Here is a 17,553-nt window from a genome sequence, read left to right on the forward strand (position 1 = left end):
ATCTTTACTCATTGGGGCCTGAGGCATTAATTTTAACACATTGGCTCTTTTTTTTTTTGGCTTTTCCTAAACTCTACAAGTTAATCCGTATCTTTTATTATTATTATGATTTACACAGATTGGTTATCAATTTCATACAGTACAGGAAGTTTTACTTATATGCATGCCTGGATCTCCTTCACCATTCATCAAGTTTAAACCATCCCCAAATAAATACCGATTGCAACTGCTAATAAATACCAGGGAAAAGAGAATATTTCACCCGGGCCTTGATCTCTGTATAGGCTTCGCCATACTAAGTTTATATAGAGTCAGATTTTCCAAAAAAGGCAATCTTTCCCGATAGGGGGGAGAACACGTACCCTTCCAACCAAGTACTCGTCCATGACAGGCACACCACGCGAGGCAAAGTCATTGAAGAAGAATCCAAACGTGAGGATACCCCACGGCCAACCACCTGCTACCAAAGCGTATCCGGCGCGCCACAGAGTGTACCCGCCATAGTTGATATTGGTAGCGAGCGAGAACAGTCCTCCTCCATAAGGCTTGCCCTTGTTGGCTGGATCCTGTTTGAAGGATTTGCGCTGGAACTCGGACACGGCTTCCGTGAGGATCCCGATAACATATAGCCCCAGCCCAATAACCAGCACGGGCTTTTGCAGAATGTCCATGATGCTATCGGATTCAGGGGCCGGGGACGCCAGAGCCCAGAGAGACAAAAGCGTGTTGGCGCTGTTGCAAAGGGTATTGAATGCCGGGACAAAGAGCGCAGTGGAGACTGGGAATGCTTGCTCCGTGATGAGCACTATCGTGGCGAGTTGCTTAAGCGTACTCCCGAAGGACAGGAGCCATATCAGGCAGTAGTAGGGCTGGAGATGATTTCCAGCATGGCTCCAGACCTGGCTAAAGCTCACCGGGTGGCCACCGAGCGTTTTGATGAACTCGAGGCCCCAGCCACGGCTGAGGAGATGATATTGCCAGAATACATCTACCACTCGAAGACTAGCAAAGATGGACTTTCCCAGGGGAGAGGGCTTCTTGTCTCTTGAGACGTAGTCGTGAAGCTTTTTAGGCGCCATATCCGTGCGTCAAAAATGTAAATCATGTTTCAGCTCTGCTAGCCAAAAGAGCTCTCGTTAAATACTTTATTTTCTTCACATTAGCTCATCAAACCATCATCCTGCGATTATACATACTTCTCCTGTTGGGTGACCATGATTTAAGCGCGGCGAGATCAGATGATGTAATCGAAGTAATCCCGAGTTCTAAAGGAACAAGATATTAATCATATGCGTTCAGAAACTGGCTAAATTACCTAGTAGTAACTATATGAAGTAGCTGAAGTCTTGGGGTCTCTATCACCGACCCCGATTCCGGTTAAATGTATATTAGATGAATCGCTAAGTGTAATGCCTAGTAATCTATTGTTCTCAAATGAAGGTCTGATTCTCCTAATCCTAGTAATTTGGTTGACTTAAATACATGAATAAGCTAATGTGATTTAACTGGTAACTAGTTAACTATCTTAAGTATTATAAATAGCTCTTTTTACTCCTAAAGAAATGCGACTTGCTTCTTTGCTGCCATTTCCGGCAGCAACTGACGCCGAAAATGGCAGCCTTCCAGCAACCGCCTAATGCCACGCTCCCGCACTCTCTGTGCACGCATCCATCGGGCGCATTTGTTTCTGCCTGAGGAAGCTTTGTCTCTTGCGCGCTTCGGCTGTCATCCTCTCTCGTCGTCGCTGAGGTCCCTTGACCCCTGCAAGCTTACTCTGGATTCTATTACCTTCCATCCTTCTTCGCCTTGCATCGTTGCATCCCTGCTTCTCAAGCCTCCATCTCACCTCGATCTTCGTTCAGCAAGGACTTTGATATTGTCTCGGCAAAAGTTCCGCTCTGCCTCTCAAATCAGCACCAGTGAAACTTCGAGCACATCTGCTGTCACCGACGACGATTCACCTTACGCCTCCGCGACGGACACAGAACTTACGGATCTAGAACGTGCTTCGTCAAGGTACCGAAAAGCCAAACGGGGAAAGACTAGCATCAATGCCAGTGTCCAAGCAGGTCCTACAAATTGTCCTCCGCCATCCGCCAAGGATGTGTGCGTGTTGACTGTGGAACAGCTGCATCGTGCTCGCTATGAAGACCCGGCTGATGATACCGACGAGGATCTTGCTAATGTGCCAGAGGATTATGGAAAGTCTTCCAATACCAAGATTCAGAAACTTCGGCTGAAGAACCGCTGGGCGCGGTGAGTGACTCCTGGTTCAGACCCGTCCTTAGGGGTCTTGTTTGTTACCTGGTGGTTCTCATCTGACTTACTGTTATGGGTAGATACTGTCGGGTGAATGCAATCAAACCGTCGGCCGATCCGAAGTGGGAGGATGCAGAAGAAGCCTTACAGCAGGCAACACCGAACGATATGCATCGGTTCCTCAATTTTTGTCTCAAGTTAAAGTACAATTCCGACGGTCGCCGTCTCAAGGGCTACAAAAAGGCGAGCGCTATTCAAGCGGACTGGAAGTATTTCCGGGTCTACTACACACGAGTCACCAAACATGAGATGAGCGAGGAGATGGGTGAGGCCGTTCGCACGGTAAGCTGCTCTCAGGTCCAATGGTGGCAGTCACGTGGTTTGATCTGACATTTGACATTGCCGAGCAGGGTTTGAAACACTTGATTGATAAACACGGACTTGATAAACAGCCGCGGGAGAATGTTCCAGTCTATATTGAAGATATGGTTCCCTTAAACGAAACCATTCTCCAGACCCGCGAAAAGCGATTTCACCTAGGGTTCCAGAGGATAAGTCTATGCCTTTACAATGTCATAGGACTGTTTACCGTCAACCGGAAACATGCAGTCCTAAGCCTGCAGTTCAAACACCTCCAGATCACTCTTCAGCGAGATCCACACGGAGGACCTCCTGTGCCAATGATCGAACTCAAACCTGAAATTTTAAAGAACCTTGGGATGGCAAAACTGTATGGAGCTCATCGTTTCGAATATCCCTCACATGCTCATATCCAGTTTCTTCTGCATAGTAACACATTTGCTTTACCTGAAATTGTATACGGTGTATCGCTTGTTTTCAGTCCACACGTTTTGATTTTCAGCATCTTGTTTTATGCCCGTGCTTTTGAGGCGCCAGACTTGAAGTCAATGGATGACCTTCGGAGGCTTCTGGTTGAGGATGACCGACAGGAAATGCCACTCCCTCTGAAGCCCGAAATGGACAACTACTATGTCTTCCCAAGAGTTGACTTGGTTAATGGTCAGCCTAAAATTCTCTGGGAGACTCCGCTGAACGGCAACAAGCTGCATGGCCAGCTTCGGAGTCTGAGTGAGATCCATGGGTTTCTCAATCCGTTCTTCTCCCATCAGTTTCGGTATGGAGGCGGGCAGCTGCTTGACGAAAGCGGTACGTGGTTTTCTTTTGCCCATCTTTGTGCGGGTTCAAGAACTAACTATTTAGCCTAGGATTCGTCAGTGAGGCTCAACGGAATGTGATCATGTTGCACGCGAGTAGTAAAACCTTTGTCCAACACTACCGTCCGCGCAGACATGCTGGATTGCAAGAAATCATGTGTGGCCTAAATCCTGACGTGGAGTTTTCCCGAGCGGTGACACGGATGAGTCGCTGGATCGACAAGCGCCGCCCTCGATACCTTAGCGAGTTAGACCGGGCATTGGTAGAGAAGGATCCGGTGCTCCAGGCAGCTGTCCGATGGCAGGCTGATTTGGAAATTCAGCGCAATCGCTCTGAAGATTCGGCGTTGGACGCACTGCTGGAGGACCAGAAGTAGAAAGTCAAGAATCTGCGCCGGAGTCTGCAGGAAAAAACAACGAAAGCAATTACGCCGAGATTTCAGCCGGAAACAGGCAGTGATCGATATTCAAAGGCAGCTTAGTGGTGGTGCAGTGAATGACGAGCCCGCGCGCGAGATCTTACGGCAGGAGTTCGCAATGCCCCCGGAACAAATCCTACTCATTGAGACCTTCTTCACGTGGCCTACTTCGGATTCACTAGAGGACGAATGGATGAGGCGTAATCAAGCCGTTGCAGCTGCAATCCAGTATTGTGGGTTTCCTGAAGGTGGCCCACTTCGGGGAAGGCCGAAGCGCCCTGCACCGGCTGAGGATGAGGAGTGCATTGCTCGACCACCGGCTCGCAAACAGAAGTCCGAGGTTCGTCCGAGTATATCAGCCTGGGAAGAGCAATCCGCCGCCCTGGATGAACAAATAAAGGAAGATTTGAAGCCTCAGGTGTGTTTTCAGTGCCGCAAGAAATACTCCGACCACTACGGGCTGAGGAGACACTTCAAGATGTCTCATTTGCAGGACCGCAAAATGCAACTTCTGTGATGATATAGAATTTCAGCATTTGATGCACTTACAAAGACATGCAGAAGATGTACACCGGCTTCGTACATAAGATGCCTGTCTCTTTCTGGTTGAATTTTTTGGAAATGATCAAATGGAAAGCAGTCAGCTTACAATGAGATGCATACGTGTGAAGTACAGTGGGCAGACCGGCTGCGGGCTCAGGTACTTTTCTGCTCTGTTCCATCAGCTTACCATTTGTAGCAGGACAGATGGTATAGATCGTATTTGAGCAATAGAGTGCTCAAATAGTCATTGATCTTATTAGTGTCATGTGAATTGGTTATTAGGTAAACAAAGCTTCAATGGGTTAAGGTGCGAATCAGTTCTGGGAGACCAAGATTGAAAAGCCCTCTTGGTTGGGTGGTCCGGAACGCGCTTTGACAAATGCTTTGCTTGATACAGACAATAGACTTTCGCGAGATAGCTATTTTAAAACTAATGCTTGCATAAGCATTTGCTACGTCACGCAACTTGGTTACCAGAGAAATCAAGCTAGTAAACAGCTAATACATTTGACTAGTTCCCCAGCCGTAATCTTACAAGGCGTCCTAGATCTGTGGAGCCATCTGCACTGACGCAAATTTCAGTCATCTCCCGAAGCGTCCTGTCTATATACTCTCCCGCACCGCTGAGTTTCAGAATATGTGCAATAGCACAGTGGACCTTTAGAAGCTTACTAGCGGGTGGATCAATAATAGTAAGTTCAGGACTTAGATGAAGTTTCCGGGTAACTGGAAATAGAGGATCGCGCAAAAATGGCCTTTGTTCGGTAGAGTCGATCGTATATGTGCGCTCCATGGTAGGGTCCTTCTGTTCGAAATATATCTCAAACTCTCCAAACAGCCGATGGTAATTGTGGGTTAGCGTCAAAGCATTGTAGGGACTATCGATCTCTGGCCCTGCGATAAGAGGGCCTATGTCCGGATCAAACATATCCAGAATGTACAAAGCAGCCTTTTTTGACTCACTCTATGCTTATAATTAGAAAGAAACTAAGAACCTGGTCACACTATGGGACCATATACCAATTCTGACTCTTCAGAAGAGACCGTCACAAGTGAATGGGGAATTATATGCGCCACTTCTAGATATTTGAATTGGTCACTCTTTTGATTTCTTAAAAACTCTCCATCATCATCTTTGCTATTCTCGTTCTGCTCAAGCCGCTTTTTCGCTTCAGCTCTATCAAACTTGCGGGAGACAATACAGCGATAGTGATCACGTTTGAGGCACTCTTGTCGTAACCTAGACACACGACTTTTGGTGCCCGTTGGTGCATTTTGATTCGCGGATAACGCTACAGGTGTAGGCTGTGGTGTTTTCACTGATGACGCCCTAACTACAACATGTCATAAAAGTTAGCTCCTCCCCGGATAAATCGAGCTCGTAGGCGGACATCAACTCACGTGGCATGAAAAAGTTATCTATCAAATATTCTGCAAAGTTGTCGATGGTATCCATAGCTGTGTCTTGATTCTTCGAACCCCACGACAAGAAATCGCGCAAGTAGGTGAAAACTTGAGAGAAATCCGAGCCTGTTCTGCGCTCTTCTTCCGGTGTTACATTCGTGTATATGTAAGTAAAGAAGTACTTGAGGAAGGCATCCTTGCATTGAATGCGTCCAAATGTCTCTTCTATGAGAACCGCCGGGTTGTACCGCCCTCTTGATGAACGCTCAGGTGCATAGTCAATCAACGTCTTGAACAAGATTCGCGCTATTTGACTCTCTTCCGGTGTCAAGAGTGGTTTCCGAGGCGGATGAATAAACCCTGTCAGGGACAGCTGGTGGCGGTGATGTGCAGTGGCCATTAAAAGTCGAGTCAAGGACGCTTTTAAATCTAGTTTTGCGATTAAGGATGAGATGCGGTTGTGGTTGGGAGGAAAGCTCTCGCCATTACATACATAGTCAGCTGGTTGTCGGAACAACATTCATCCTAGAACCCACAGGAGTATCGTCTGGGTACAGTGGACGAACTGCAGTCGTATGAGATTAACAAGCTAAGTAGACCAGAAAAAGTTCAATACATATGCAATGCAATGCAGATAGCAGTTCCATCACTGAAGATATCCTCTGGGACATCGTCGTGGCTGTCCAATTTGCCACCACTGTCCACGTGGGCAGTGAGCTTCACAAGGTGGAGTTTTCGTAGTCTGTAGTGTTTCCTACCCTTGAGATCCTGCCAACACCACTGGCCAAAGTCGCTGCATGAAGGCACTGAGTTTAGGTAAGACTGTGTGGCTTCAGGCTCGAGCTATTGGTAACGATGCTCGATCGAGGATCATCATAACTCCGGAGAAAGCTCCACTCCTGATCGCCATCTCCGCAACCAGCGTCAGCTCTATATAAAAAAGCACGAACTCATCTCGAAGGCAGGTCAACGGCTGCAACAAGGAGAATGCTTCCAAATTTGCGTCTAAAGCCTTATAGGAGACTGCTTCCTATTCCATTCCATCCCATTACAAGAACGCAGCTCCGACTATCATTCCAGTCGCTGAGAAATGCGAGCTCAACCCCGTCGAGCTTTCCAAGGGCGAAAACGGGGGAAGAAGAAAGAAAAAAACCAAGAGAGCCATCTCCCAGGCTACACAACATGCACACCCAGACCAGAGAGGAGAAATCAAGAAAACCCAAGAGACCGTCTCCTCGACCAAGCCGCACGACAGGCGAAGCCGGAGACAAGAAAGCAGTAAAACGACCAACCCGGCCATCATCTTATCGGCCACGCACCACCGCCGCGTCGACTGAGCCAGTCGACCGGCTGGCCCAAGTCTTCACGCCTTCATTACTGCCCCGAGTGTACAGCTTCTGGTTCCAACACGTAGAGAAAGACGAAAACTTTACACTCCCAACGCAAGAGACATTCCAGCGCTGGTTCAGCAGAGATCCCGAGTTTGACCTCGGATGCATGTAAGAAATGCCCTCCCCTTCCCTACATCACATCACACCTTCTTCATCTTCTAGACTAAGAACCGTAAAAAAAAAAAAAAAAAAAAAGAAACGAATTCGAATCCATCCTAGAAGCTATCCGCAAGGAAGGCAAGAATGCAACCGCAGATCGCATCATAGAACTAGCGAACCCCCGTTCTGCGCTCGACTGGCTCAGCCTCGTGATTCTTCTCGACCAGATCCCCCGGAATTGTTACAGGGATGCAAAGTCGGCGGTTGTCTTCAAGTTCTTCGACACGCGAGCGCGGCGCGTTACCTTCCAGGCCTTTAATGCGGGAGTGCTCTCCAGCCCGGAGATCCGGTATCGCATGGCGCTGCGGTTCTGGTTTTACCTGCCGCTGATGCATTCGGAGAGCCTGCGGATGCATGCGGTAGCGATGCGGAAGTATCGTGAGATGGAGAGCGAGCTTCTGCAGCTCTTGGAGGCGGGTAGACGACGGCCTGAAGGTGGGGCCCCGGTTGCAGCCGAGGAGGTTGACGACGAGGAGCTCGAACCCAAGCAGTTGGAGAACGAGGAGGAGGAGGAGGAGGAGGTTGAAGATGAGGTTCAGGACGACTTCAATGACAAGCTGCTTGAGCGCAAGGAATTCGAGTATGCGTGGATGCTTGGGAAGAACCCCGAGGCCGTGAAGGCGCTTTGTGCGCTTCTCGTGAAAACAGAGGGAGAGCATCGGGAGATTATCGCGAGGTTTGGGCGATATCCGCATCGCAACCAAGCGCTTCAGCGGACGACGAAACCAGAGGAGGAGAAGTTTCTTGCAGAGAACCAGAGTTTTGGGGGGTAGTATGTAGTAGTATTAATTGCTTTTATTTCCAAGTCAGATCTAATTTTAACACATGTCGCCGCTTTAACTAACTACAGTTCAACTAGACTGAATATTTACTTAGGAAGCTTCTACTGTCTTGATAACCAAAGTAATTCACATGATTTTATTCTAAACCTGTAAATTGAATATAGGGTATCGATATTATACCTTAGGTATCAACTTCCGTGTGAGTTATCTGATGGGAGAAAGTCACCTGGTTGGCCACAGATTGATAAATAGCCATGGGCATCCGAAGTGGACTCGGAGTATGGAGGACTTTTTATCAGATCCGTATAGTATATATGTACGTCGCTCGCTGTGGTTATGGTTCTTGTTCTCACATTTTGGATGGATGCGATTGATTCAAGGGTTATGGGTATATCTTGCCTAAACATTATCTAGAAAAGATCGACAGCACATCGTATATATATATATAGATAGATAGACTAAATCAAAAAAATAATAAATTATTTTGCAGGAGTCATTTCAATCTGCACGGCCTGGTCAAAAATTCCACTGTGAACCTGCTGGACAATCTCGTCCGGTCGCTCTCGCATCACGGCCAGTTTCTTCTCCGCATAGCCCTTGAACCCCGGGATGCGACTGACCGTGCGCAGCATGCGCTCCTTGAAGGTAACCATGCCGTTGCGCTCCTCGTACAGCAGATACGCGACGGAGAGGGTGATGAAGATCCAGTAGACATTATACGAAATGACGGATCCATAGGTGCCGGTGTTTTGCCAGCCCAGGATAGCATTGAACACATCCCATCCGTTGTCAATCTCCGGGTTGCAGCAGTTGACATGCCAGACGGTCTGGCGGATGTTATACGAGCCGGGGCCGTCTCCTGCCTCGGCCACGTCACTCCCGACTTTCAGCTGGAAGGCGTAGAACTGAAAGCTCCAGATGGAGCGAGAGAACATGCCCGCGGCGATCAGGTAGAGGACGCAAGTCGAGGCGATGAGGAAGATCTGGATGGACATGGCATTGCCGCCACGATAGAGGAGGTATCCGACCAGGAATCCCGCGAGGAATCCGGTGAACACGGGCAGCGGGAACGCAGACGCAGAGTACCCGAGAGACACGCCACCGACGAAGACCACAGCTTCCAGACCCTCGCGCAGGGTGGTAATAAACGGCAGCAGGAACATGGAGTAGCGTCGAGCCCAGTCGCCCAGTAAACGCGACTTTTTCCCATGCGTATGGTTGTCCAGCAGGGCCTTGGCGATCTTAATACGCCACTGCTCCTTGGATTTGTTGATGCGGAGCAGGGCCAGACCCATGATGGTGACGATGATGGTAGCGACGAGGTAGAAAACGCCTTCCCAGATATCCTCTGAATTGGCCCAGAGATCATGACCAAGACCATAGAACACCCCGATAAAGGCCCCTCCGATAATCAAGCAGATGACAACCCCCGAGATCGAGCCAAGCCAGACATGACGGACAAGCTTTTTGTACATAGCTTGATCTTGGTGCGGCTGGCCCAGACATTGGCGCAGGAACGCCAGCAGCACGGAAACCATGATCGAGGCCTCGAGGGTTTCTCGAAACATGATGAAGAAGACTTGAACGGCGAAGACGTCCGGCATGATGATGATGATGTATATTTCTCTCTTAAAGAAGGTGGGGGAGTTGAGTTCTTGAACCGGAGGGGGAGAGAAGGATTTATGAGGGGAGGAGAAGAAGGGGAGGAAAAGGGAGAGAGAAAAAAAAATAGATTAAAATGCGCGAAATATTGAGTCTACGGGGACTCCAGACTGCGCATCAGGCAATCTGCCCTCTTCTACCATGGACCTTTCGCTTGCGATGATTCACGGATTCCCTTATTATTGGCCTGAGATGCCATTCTATCCCGTTATCGATCAGATATGGACCTCGTGTTCAAGTCTAGCCTGCACTAAAAAAAGCTTCACGACGGGGTTCCTTTTCCCGGCCTCCAATCGTCTCCCTATCTGATGAAAATTTCAGCACGCTAAAGCATTTCTCGTATTTTATCAGATGGAAAACTCCCTATTGATCGGGGTACTACTAGGAATCTATGTACGTTTAAACCCTTGGGAGTCCCTCTTCTTCTCTTTTTCACATCCTTCACCCTTCTCTTCCTCTCTTCCTCTCTCTGTAATGAGGACCCTCATCCGCTCCGCTCTGGCAACGGCGGCCGTGCTCTGCATCGCTAGCCGTGCCACTGCAAAAGATGTCGTCCATGACTTCAATGTGACTTGGGTGACGGCCAATCCGGACGGATTGATGGAGAGGAAGGTCGTGGGGATCAATGGTCACTGGCCCCTCCCTGTCATCGAGGTCGACAAGGGCGATCGCCTCATTGTCACCATGTACAATGGACTCGGGGACCACGATGCCAGCATCCACTTCCACGGGATGTTTCAGAACGGCACAAATGAAATGGATGGCCCCTCGATGGTCACCCAGTGTCCCATTCCTCCGGGCCAGAGCTTTACCTACAATTTCACCGTCAATCAGAACGGCACATACTGGTACCACTGTCATACCGACTACTGCTACCCGGATGGATATCGTCAGGCCCTCATCGTGCATGATACCGAGGCCTATTTCCACGGGCAATATGATGAAGAGTTCACCATCACCGTCAGTGACTGGTACCACGAGCTGTTGGAATATATCAAGCCCGAGTTCATGTCGCTGTATAACCCGACGGGCGCGGAGCCCATCCCGAGCTCATTCCTCTTCAACGACACCCTGAATAGCAGCCTTTCGGTCGAGCCGAACAAAACCTATCTCCTGCGGATCATCAACATCGGAGCCTTTGTGGCGCAGTATTTCTACATTGAAGATCACACCTTCAAGATCGTCGAGATCGACGGGGTCTACACCGAACCCACGGAGGCGGATACCCTCTACATCGCCACGGCCCAGCGATACGCAATCCTGCTCACGACAAAGAACTCCACCGAAAAAAACTACCCCATTGTCACCGTCGCGGATTCGCAACTCCTGGACACGATCCCCACGGATCTTCAACTCAACAACACCAACTGGCTCGAGTACAACTCCAAAGCAGCGCACCCGCAAGCCGACATCACCGTCGACCAAGCCTCCGACCTCGTTCCCTTCGACGACTTCACCCTAGTCCCCCACGACCACAAGGAACTTCTCACCGACCCGGGCCTCACGATCAACCTCACCGTAACCATGAACAACCTCATCAACGGCAAAGGCTACGCCTTCCTCAACGACATCTCCTACACCGCCCCCAAAGTGCCCACGCTCTACACCGTCCTCTCCTCGGGCGACCTGGCCACAAACGCAACCGTCTACGGCACCTTCACTCACCCCATGGTCCTCGACCACAACGACGTCGTCGAAATCGTGCTCAACAACCAGGACACGGGCTCCCACCCCTTCCATCTCCACGGCCACAACTTCCAAGTCATCAGCCGCGAACCCGGCTACGGCGCTCACTTCTACGACTACGTCGACACCGACCCCCTCCCCTACGATCCCTCCAACCATTCCGCCTTTCCTACTTACCCCGCCCGCCGGGATACCCTCGTGCTCCCCCCCCAGGGCCACTTCGTCATCCGCTTCGTAGCCGACAACCCAGGCGTGTGGATCTTCCACTGCCACATCGACTGGCACTTATCCCAGGGTCTTGCCATGGTCCTGGTCGAAGCGCCCCAGCAAATGCAGGAACGGTTGTCCATCCCGCAGGACCACCTCCAGGTGTGCCAGGCCGCCGGGATCGCAACCAAGGGCAACGCCGCCGGCAACACGGAAGACTATCTCGATCTCGCCGGGCAGAATGCACAGCCGGCATTCCTGCCTGCTGGCTTTACGGCCCGCGGCATCGTCGCCCTGGTGTTTTCGGTGATGAGTGCCTTTGTTGGCATGGGGTCGATTGTAGTGTATGGATTGTCGGATATGAAGTTTGCGTCCAAGGCTCCACCGGTTATGCCCGAGGAGGAGAGCCGGCCTGAGGAAGATGAAATTTAAAATTAAATGATTTTTATGTTATTATTGTTGTTGTTATTACCACCGTTATCTGGTACTACTACTACTACTACTACTACTACTACTATACCATTAGTACTATTTCTATTTCTATACTATTACGAGTTTTTTTTTTTTTTTTTTTTTCTATCTAATAGGGTCCTGGATCAATCTTCTACTATTTAATTGCTTTTAGATTAGGACGGATCTGATAATATAGATTTGTGGAGCAGCACGTGGACAACAGGACCACATTTTTCTACCATTACTTAAATGGCATCTACACGAATGTACTCCGTATAATGGATCAAACCACGGCTGGTTCTTCCTGCAAAGATGAGGACAATTTGAAATGGATCTTCTAGTACTCCGTATTTATCTCTCTATCTCTCTATATGCTATATACACTGCATGCAACCGTAAATGGAACCAACCAACAAACCGCTCGCTACTATCTGGGTATAGATGTTGTTAGAAAGCGAGAAAGCCAAGAAGAAAAAAAAAAGAAGAAGAAGAAAAAAAAAAGTCTACCAGCCACCGCCAATTTTTCCCGCCAACTCAACGACACGAGTCGTGTCATTCGGTGCGGGCTGCTTCTTGCCGACATCGCTCTCCACTTCGCGATACGAGGTGTAGACTAGTTTGGAAAGGGGAATCCCCGTCACATCCGACCAGCGCTGCAAGGCTGCATGAACCATGGTTTCGTTCTCTACAACGGAAGCAGTTTGAAGCCGATTTCCGACTTCACCCTCTTGATCTAAATCAGCGGAAGAATAGTATGCTTCATCCACGCGGGCGAGCCATGAGCGCAGCTCATGTGGCGATGGTTTTGAGACAACGGCGTTCGATGACTCTGAATCTCCTGCTTGGTGGTGGACTTCTCGGACATCCTCGATCCGAATCTGGCCGCCCCCGTTGGTACATCCACCAGGGCAAGCCATAACCTCCACATATGCATAGTCTATAGTTGATCCCGTAGATACGCCGCCAGTGCGCGACATCGGTTGCCGTCGACCTCCGGCTGCGGACCCGGTAGATACTTTGGCTCCCGGGAGTCGGGATATGCGCGCAGGTTTGAGTTTCCGGACAAGATTTTGAATGTTCCTAAAACCATAGTACCGAGCCGCTTTCATGATAGGTTCACCCGAGGGTGAGGCAAGGACATATTCCACTACATCCGCATTCCTTCCCCGCTGAGTGACAATCTCACTGCCGGGATTGCGAGCTTGGAAAGTGGTGAGCACATGGTGAAGATAGCCTCCAGAGGTCCCAGCGGACGTGGATTGGCCCGACAAAAATCTTCTAGAGAACAGAAAAGCGTTGAGTGCTGGATCAGGGAATGATGGAGAGAATGACTGAGGGAGAGGCTTCAGAGGCAGTCCAGAAAGAGATATGCCCCGGGAGGAAGCAAGGGTCAGAAGCTCACGCGATGTGATGACACAATCAACGTCGCGAACGGGGGTTGAAGAACCGGACGATGACGAAGAAGTATTCCATGAGGCATCAGTAAGTTCTTCTCGACTAGCTTCAAGCTTTTTATCAAAGCAAGGCATAACTGCCAAATGCCAAATACGGGAGGTCGAGACACCAAGAGCTTTGCTTAGCACCGTCTTTATCAAGGTCCCAGCCAGAGCTTGGGGTGACTTGAGTCGAGACAAATGAGGTAGAATGAAAGGGTGTGTCTTTTCTGCGTAGCATATCCAGCCCGGGCATGCAGATGAAAGAATGGGCCGTTTGGGAGCTTCCATGCGGTTCGATGCCTGCCCCGCAAGTGACTCATCGACTTCATCAGCTGTTAAGACCAATACCGCCTCTCTCAAGGCATTAGTATCGACAACCCAGTTGAATCCACTGCCGTGTTTCCCTCCTGCTCGTAAACCTTGAGGACCGCTGAGGAACTGGTCGATCATATGCGTTGCCTCCTTCTCCGATATTCCGTATGTAGCGGCGAGACTCGCCCTCACCTGTGGGCTGACACTCGCAACAAACATCCAACCATCTTCAGCCTCTTGTCCGTTACCCACCGCGGGTGGTCGTCCATTTTCGCTGTCGACCAGTCGAATCTCGGGGTGCGCATCAAGGGTGTTGAGAACCTCTGCATGCGACTGCAACGAAATGAGCACAGCTTCCGCGGATGTCACACAACCAGAGCATGCCAGGCAATCAGTCAGCGAGATCTGTGCCGGGGGTAGATTTTCAGGCTGGACTTTGTCTTCTGTCGTTACTTCGTAGGGGTTCTACTCGATTGCTAATCAACAACCATTCATTGGATGGTAGACGAAGGGGGTAATGAAATCAGCCAACCTACCTCTGGATTTGAAGGTTGCTTCTGCGGAAGGGTTTCGACAGGTTTTATACAAGCGACACCTGGGGAAATAAAATCGTTCAGGTCGTCAGCGGAGAGAATTGCGCTCATTGTGCCGGCAGGCGGGGTGTCCCCGCTGGACGGTTATAGGAGGAGATGGTTGCGCTTTTAGAGAAATCGATATCCGCACGCCTCACTCTATATTTGAGTGTGCAGATCAGATATTGAGCAAATTGAAAAGACGAAGGGAAAAGGAGCCAGAGAGGAGGGAAGGCCGTTGTTGGGGAGGAGGAAGAGAAAGAAAGAGAGGAAATGTATGGTAGGTATGCTTTGTCATCTGAAGTGGCAACAATTTTCACCATCCGTTTTGCAGCTCCGCGGGACTGGCCGCAATTGGGGCAATATTTACATATTATTATATATATATAAACATTTTTTTTTCATTAGTTGTGAGTATTATCCTCGCGGTTTACCGAGAACTTTGTAAAAATAGTAGTATTCGGGATAGTTAGGGGGGGTATGTAGAACTAGCGCCAACAATTTTCTACCCACGAGGAGCTGTATCCCCAACCTCACCAACTCGACCACCAACGCAGCTGCCACGGATATCGTGGTCAGAGCTGGTCCATCTGAGCCAAATCAACCTAGTTACACGAAATCGGCCCGCTCAAGCCCTAGAGTTTCGAGATTGCGTGGATCGCCACGTCGCTGGTATTATTGTGCTTGTTGCAACCTCCTCAGCAGGACTGCCTGGCTAATCAATCGAAATCAACTAATCGAGCATCATCCTCAACAATGGGACACCCTCCTGAAGGTTTTCTGAAGTATTATGCTCAGGTCGGTCATGGGATCAGCTGCCTGAAATCCAAACCCTAATGAGCTATTCCTAGCATCCCCATCCAACCATTCGTGGTTATCTGGCCGATATTGTGGCCCAGGCATCAACCTCCGATGTGATCTTCACGGATTCGCTCCGCAATCAAAACAGACCAATCATCTCGCCTGATCAGTTCAACGCCGCAACAGACCTGACCGCACCGCTGAAAGGTGGCGCTAAGATACTACAGGTATCAGAGCATACGATTCTGAAGGTCGGCTGGAGAGTCCACATGGGCGAAGCAGAGGCACTAATCCTCCTTGCGGAGAGATCACAGATCCCTGTCCCCGAGGTTCTCAGTGCATACACAATTGGCGACATTGGGTTCATCCTCATGACCAAGATTGACGGCCAGACATTGGGCTCATGCATGGATAGCATGTCTCCGGAGGACCTCTCTGCCATTTCGCGCCAACTGAAGGCCTACGTCCTTGAATGGCGTGCATTTGGCAGCTCGTTCCTGGGGTCTGTGGACGGCGGGCCATGCCAGGATATCATATTTCAACATCCGTGGGATTACAAGTCAACCAGGAAGTATGGGCCTTTTGATTCCTTTGAGCAGTACAAACATGGCCTTGTCGAGGCCCTTCGTGCGTCGAGGCCGAATGGTGGTGGCTGGTATGACGAGGAGGAAGCCTTGAAGCAGAAGATTCTAACTGCTTCTCCGGCTCTGGCGGATGAGCGGTCGACTACTACCCTGGGGGTCTTGACCCACGGGGACGTCCATCCGGGGAATATCATAGTCAGGGACGGAGTCATCACAGCGATAATTGACTGGGGGAATTCGGGGTACAGCCTGCCAGAGCGGGAGTTCTTCGCCGCCAAGCGGATTGCTATGGATCAGCCCTGGGTTAAGATGATCGACGAGTGTATTCCGTTTTTCGCAGAGCAGTGGGCGTTGATGGATGAGGTGGACCGGTCGATGATGCGGTATTCGCCTGTATAGAGTGTGTCCTCTTGCTGCTATATCCACATAGACATAAGGCTCTTTCGACATATCCTTATCTTGTTAAACCTAGTTACGGCCAGAATACTGATTGGCAATATGCCGCTTTCGATACATCAACCACTGGCTTATAGCCAGTATTTGGTATCTAGTTGTTGCTCAACGATTATTCAGTGAGTGCCAGTCCCTACCAGCCTCGCGTTTGATGACATCTGTTCTCTTGCCAACCCTTGATGTCCAGATTGCCGTCGTCCCATCTGCAACCAGTTCTTCCACCTCAAGCGCGACCAACCCATCTAGCACCCAATCCTGGCAGTTTTTCATCCCACCTCTTGGGGCCGGCACCTCTCTCTCCAGGATGGAAGCCACCTTGAAGCGCTGTGCTCCATCCAAGTCTGCTATTTTGCACAGTCCGTAGGCGCCCTGGGAATCCAGTAGGTGTGGGACTCGAGGCTCAAATTGGAATATGTTCATGGGTACATCGATCACCCTTACATGCAACAATTCACCAGAATCGTTGGGTGGTTGGTGGATGACGAATCCCCAGTGAGCAGGCTCAGATATACCTGGGCCGAAAATCGATACGGAGAGCTGATAGGCCATGGCGTTTGACAGAGGATTGGGTATAGTCTGATTAAGATTAACAGGGTCCGTGGCAAAGGGGATATCAGACCAGTTGCCTGTGCCAGAGGGAGAAGGTAACATTCAATGCCAACTTTGTGTGTACAACTTTGGTATATAAGAGCCAGTGATTGCTTTGCGATGTTACCAGACCTGACGGGCGATGGGATCTATTTATGTTTCTCTCATATTATAGTGACAATTTCTTTATTTAGAGTCAGTCATATTTATAGCAAGCATTAGATACTGGAGACGATAATCAACCATGGCTGTTTCTTAGGCGCCTGCTGCCATGCGCCGGGGCTGGCGGTGCAAGGAGGGAATGAGGGTTCATCATATCCAATACTTAGCCGCCGCCACCTTCCTGTCGTCAATCGACTCCACTCTATCCATTAGACTAACACACTCCGTCACATTAGAAGCACTGTGTGGAGGTCTATCTCGCAACAAAGCTGTTCAGGGCTCATCCAAATAGCACGAACTAGATAGAGCCTGTGTAGAGCCTGTATAGAGCCTGTTAGAGTAATCTAAGCGCCAACGGGGATAATTATTCGCTGCGAATGAGCGCGTTGCTCAGCTGCAGACCAGCCCACATGAGAGAGTCCATCCACCAGTCTAGACTGCCTGACCGTTTAAGCGGCCTCTCCCTCGACGCTATTTAACTACAGATCCCACACTTGCGGTCTTG

The 17,553-nt window shown here is 49.8% G+C and overlaps 9 protein-coding genes across 9 annotated transcripts; 4 read left to right on the forward strand and 5 right to left on the reverse strand.

Annotated features, from left to right (window-relative positions):
- Positions 1–164: 164 nt before the first annotated feature.
- On the reverse strand, positions 165–1,171 carry P175DRAFT_0504299 (uncharacterized protein). Its single transcript, XM_040897825.1, has 2 exons — positions 363–1,171; positions 165–295 (listed from the first exon to the last, which is right to left on the reverse strand). The coding sequence occupies exons 1-2, from the start codon at positions 1,077–1,079 to the stop codon at positions 230–232; spliced, it is 783 nt and encodes a 260-aa protein (XP_040749770.1). The 5' UTR covers positions 1,080–1,171; the 3' UTR covers positions 165–229.
- A 433-nt stretch (positions 1,172–1,604) lies between these two features.
- On the forward strand, positions 1,605–4,370 carry P175DRAFT_0560274 (DUF3435 domain-containing protein; the record flags this gene model as incomplete). The annotated part of the gene is made up of 5 exons (XM_040900971.1): positions 1,605–2,256; positions 2,340–2,601; positions 2,670–3,426; positions 3,486–3,780; positions 3,842–4,370. The coding sequence occupies exons 1-5, from the start codon at positions 1,637–1,639 to the stop codon at positions 4,368–4,370; spliced, it is 2,463 nt and encodes an 820-aa protein (XP_040749771.1). The 5' UTR covers positions 1,605–1,636.
- A 966-nt stretch (positions 4,371–5,336) lies between these two features.
- Positions 5,337–6,321, reverse strand: P175DRAFT_0504304 (uncharacterized protein; the record flags this gene model as incomplete). The annotated part of the gene is made up of 2 exons (XM_040897826.1): positions 5,337–5,730; positions 5,798–6,321. Coding segments are annotated over 2 exons (854 nt in total), but the record flags the coding sequence as incomplete, so codon positions are not given.
- Positions 6,322–6,982: 661 nt separating this feature from the next.
- P175DRAFT_0511802 (DUF924 family protein) lies at positions 6,983–8,123 on the forward strand (the record flags this gene model as incomplete). Its single annotated transcript, XM_040898617.1, has 2 exons — positions 6,983–7,299; positions 7,388–8,123. 2 exons carry the CDS (start codon positions 6,983–6,985, stop codon positions 8,121–8,123), a joined length of 1,053 nt encoding a protein of 350 aa, XP_040749773.1.
- A 357-nt stretch (positions 8,124–8,480) lies between these two features.
- On the reverse strand, positions 8,481–9,820 carry P175DRAFT_0504306 (FTR1 family protein). The gene has a single exon (XM_040897827.1). It carries the CDS (start codon positions 9,734–9,736, stop codon positions 8,612–8,614), a length of 1,125 nt encoding a protein of 374 aa, XP_040749774.1. The 5' UTR covers positions 9,737–9,820; the 3' UTR covers positions 8,481–8,611.
- A 371-nt stretch (positions 9,821–10,191) lies between these two features.
- On the forward strand, positions 10,192–12,241 carry P175DRAFT_0504307 (multicopper oxidase). Its single transcript, XM_040897828.1, has one exon. It carries the CDS (start codon positions 10,269–10,271, stop codon positions 12,117–12,119), a length of 1,851 nt encoding a protein of 616 aa, XP_040749775.1. The 5' UTR covers positions 10,192–10,268; the 3' UTR covers positions 12,120–12,241.
- A 216-nt stretch (positions 12,242–12,457) lies between these two features.
- Positions 12,458–14,847, reverse strand: nar1 (iron-sulfur cluster assembly protein NAR1). The gene is made up of 2 exons (XM_040894872.1): positions 14,425–14,847; positions 12,458–14,353 (listed from the first exon to the last, which is right to left on the reverse strand). Exons 1-2 carry the CDS (start codon positions 14,530–14,532, stop codon positions 12,644–12,646), a joined length of 1,818 nt encoding a protein of 605 aa, XP_040749776.1. The 5' UTR covers positions 14,533–14,847; the 3' UTR covers positions 12,458–12,643.
- A 69-nt stretch (positions 14,848–14,916) lies between these two features.
- P175DRAFT_0526137 (uncharacterized protein) lies at positions 14,917–16,601 on the forward strand. Its single transcript, XM_040899448.1, has 3 exons — positions 14,917–15,258; positions 15,312–16,417; positions 16,486–16,601. The coding sequence occupies exons 1-2, from the start codon at positions 15,217–15,219 to the stop codon at positions 16,242–16,244; spliced, it is 975 nt and encodes a 324-aa protein (XP_040749777.1). The 5' UTR covers positions 14,917–15,216; the 3' UTR covers positions 16,245–16,417; positions 16,486–16,601.
- On the reverse strand, positions 15,926–16,995 carry P175DRAFT_0504311 (uncharacterized protein). The gene has a single exon (XM_040897829.1). It carries the CDS (start codon positions 16,947–16,949, stop codon positions 16,404–16,406), a length of 546 nt encoding a protein of 181 aa, XP_040749778.1. The 5' UTR covers positions 16,950–16,995; the 3' UTR covers positions 15,926–16,403.
- Between the last annotated feature and the right edge of the window lie 558 nt (positions 16,996–17,553).

This window comes from Aspergillus ochraceoroseus (assembly GCF_002846915.1).
Source record: "Aspergillus ochraceoroseus IBT 24754 chromosome Unknown P175scaffold_8, whole genome shotgun sequence".
Lineage (NCBI taxonomy): Eukaryota > Fungi > Ascomycota > Eurotiomycetes > Eurotiales > Aspergillaceae > Aspergillus > Aspergillus ochraceoroseus.

Bases quoted from the DNA above. Each gene is read 5' to 3' on its own strand.
- P175DRAFT_0504299 (XM_040897825.1), bottom strand. From the start codon at position 1,079: ATGGCGCCTAAAAAGCTTCACGACTACGTCTCAAGAGACAAGAAGCCC. The intron at 296-362 runs GTACGTGTTCTC...ATATAAACTTAG, and splicing joins ACGAGTACTTGGTTGGAAGG to TATGGCGAAGCCTATACAGA.
- P175DRAFT_0504306 (XM_040897827.1), bottom strand. From the start codon at position 9,736: ATGCCGGACGTCTTCGCCGTTCAAGTCTTCTTCATCATGTTTCGAGAA.
- P175DRAFT_0504311 (XM_040897829.1), bottom strand. From the start codon at position 16,949: ATGTTACCTTCTCCCTCTGGCACAGGCAACTGGTCTGATATCCCCTTT.
- P175DRAFT_0504307 (XM_040897828.1), top strand. From the start codon at position 10,269: ATGAGGACCCTCATCCGCTCCGCTCTGGCAACGGCGGCCGTGCTCTGC.
- P175DRAFT_0526137 (XM_040899448.1), top strand. From the start codon at position 15,217: ATGGGACACCCTCCTGAAGGTTTTCTGAAGTATTATGCTCAG. The intron at 15,259-15,311 runs GTCGGTCATGGG...AGCTATTCCTAG, and splicing joins TTCTGAAGTATTATGCTCAG to CATCCCCATCCAACCATTCG.
- nar1 (XM_040894872.1), bottom strand. From the start codon at position 14,532: ATGAGCGCAATTCTCTCCGCTGACGACCTGAACGATTTTATTTCCCCA. The intron at 14,354-14,424 runs GTAGGTTGGCTG...GCAATCGAGTAG, and splicing joins AGCAACCTTCAAATCCAGAG to AACCCCTACGAAGTAACGAC.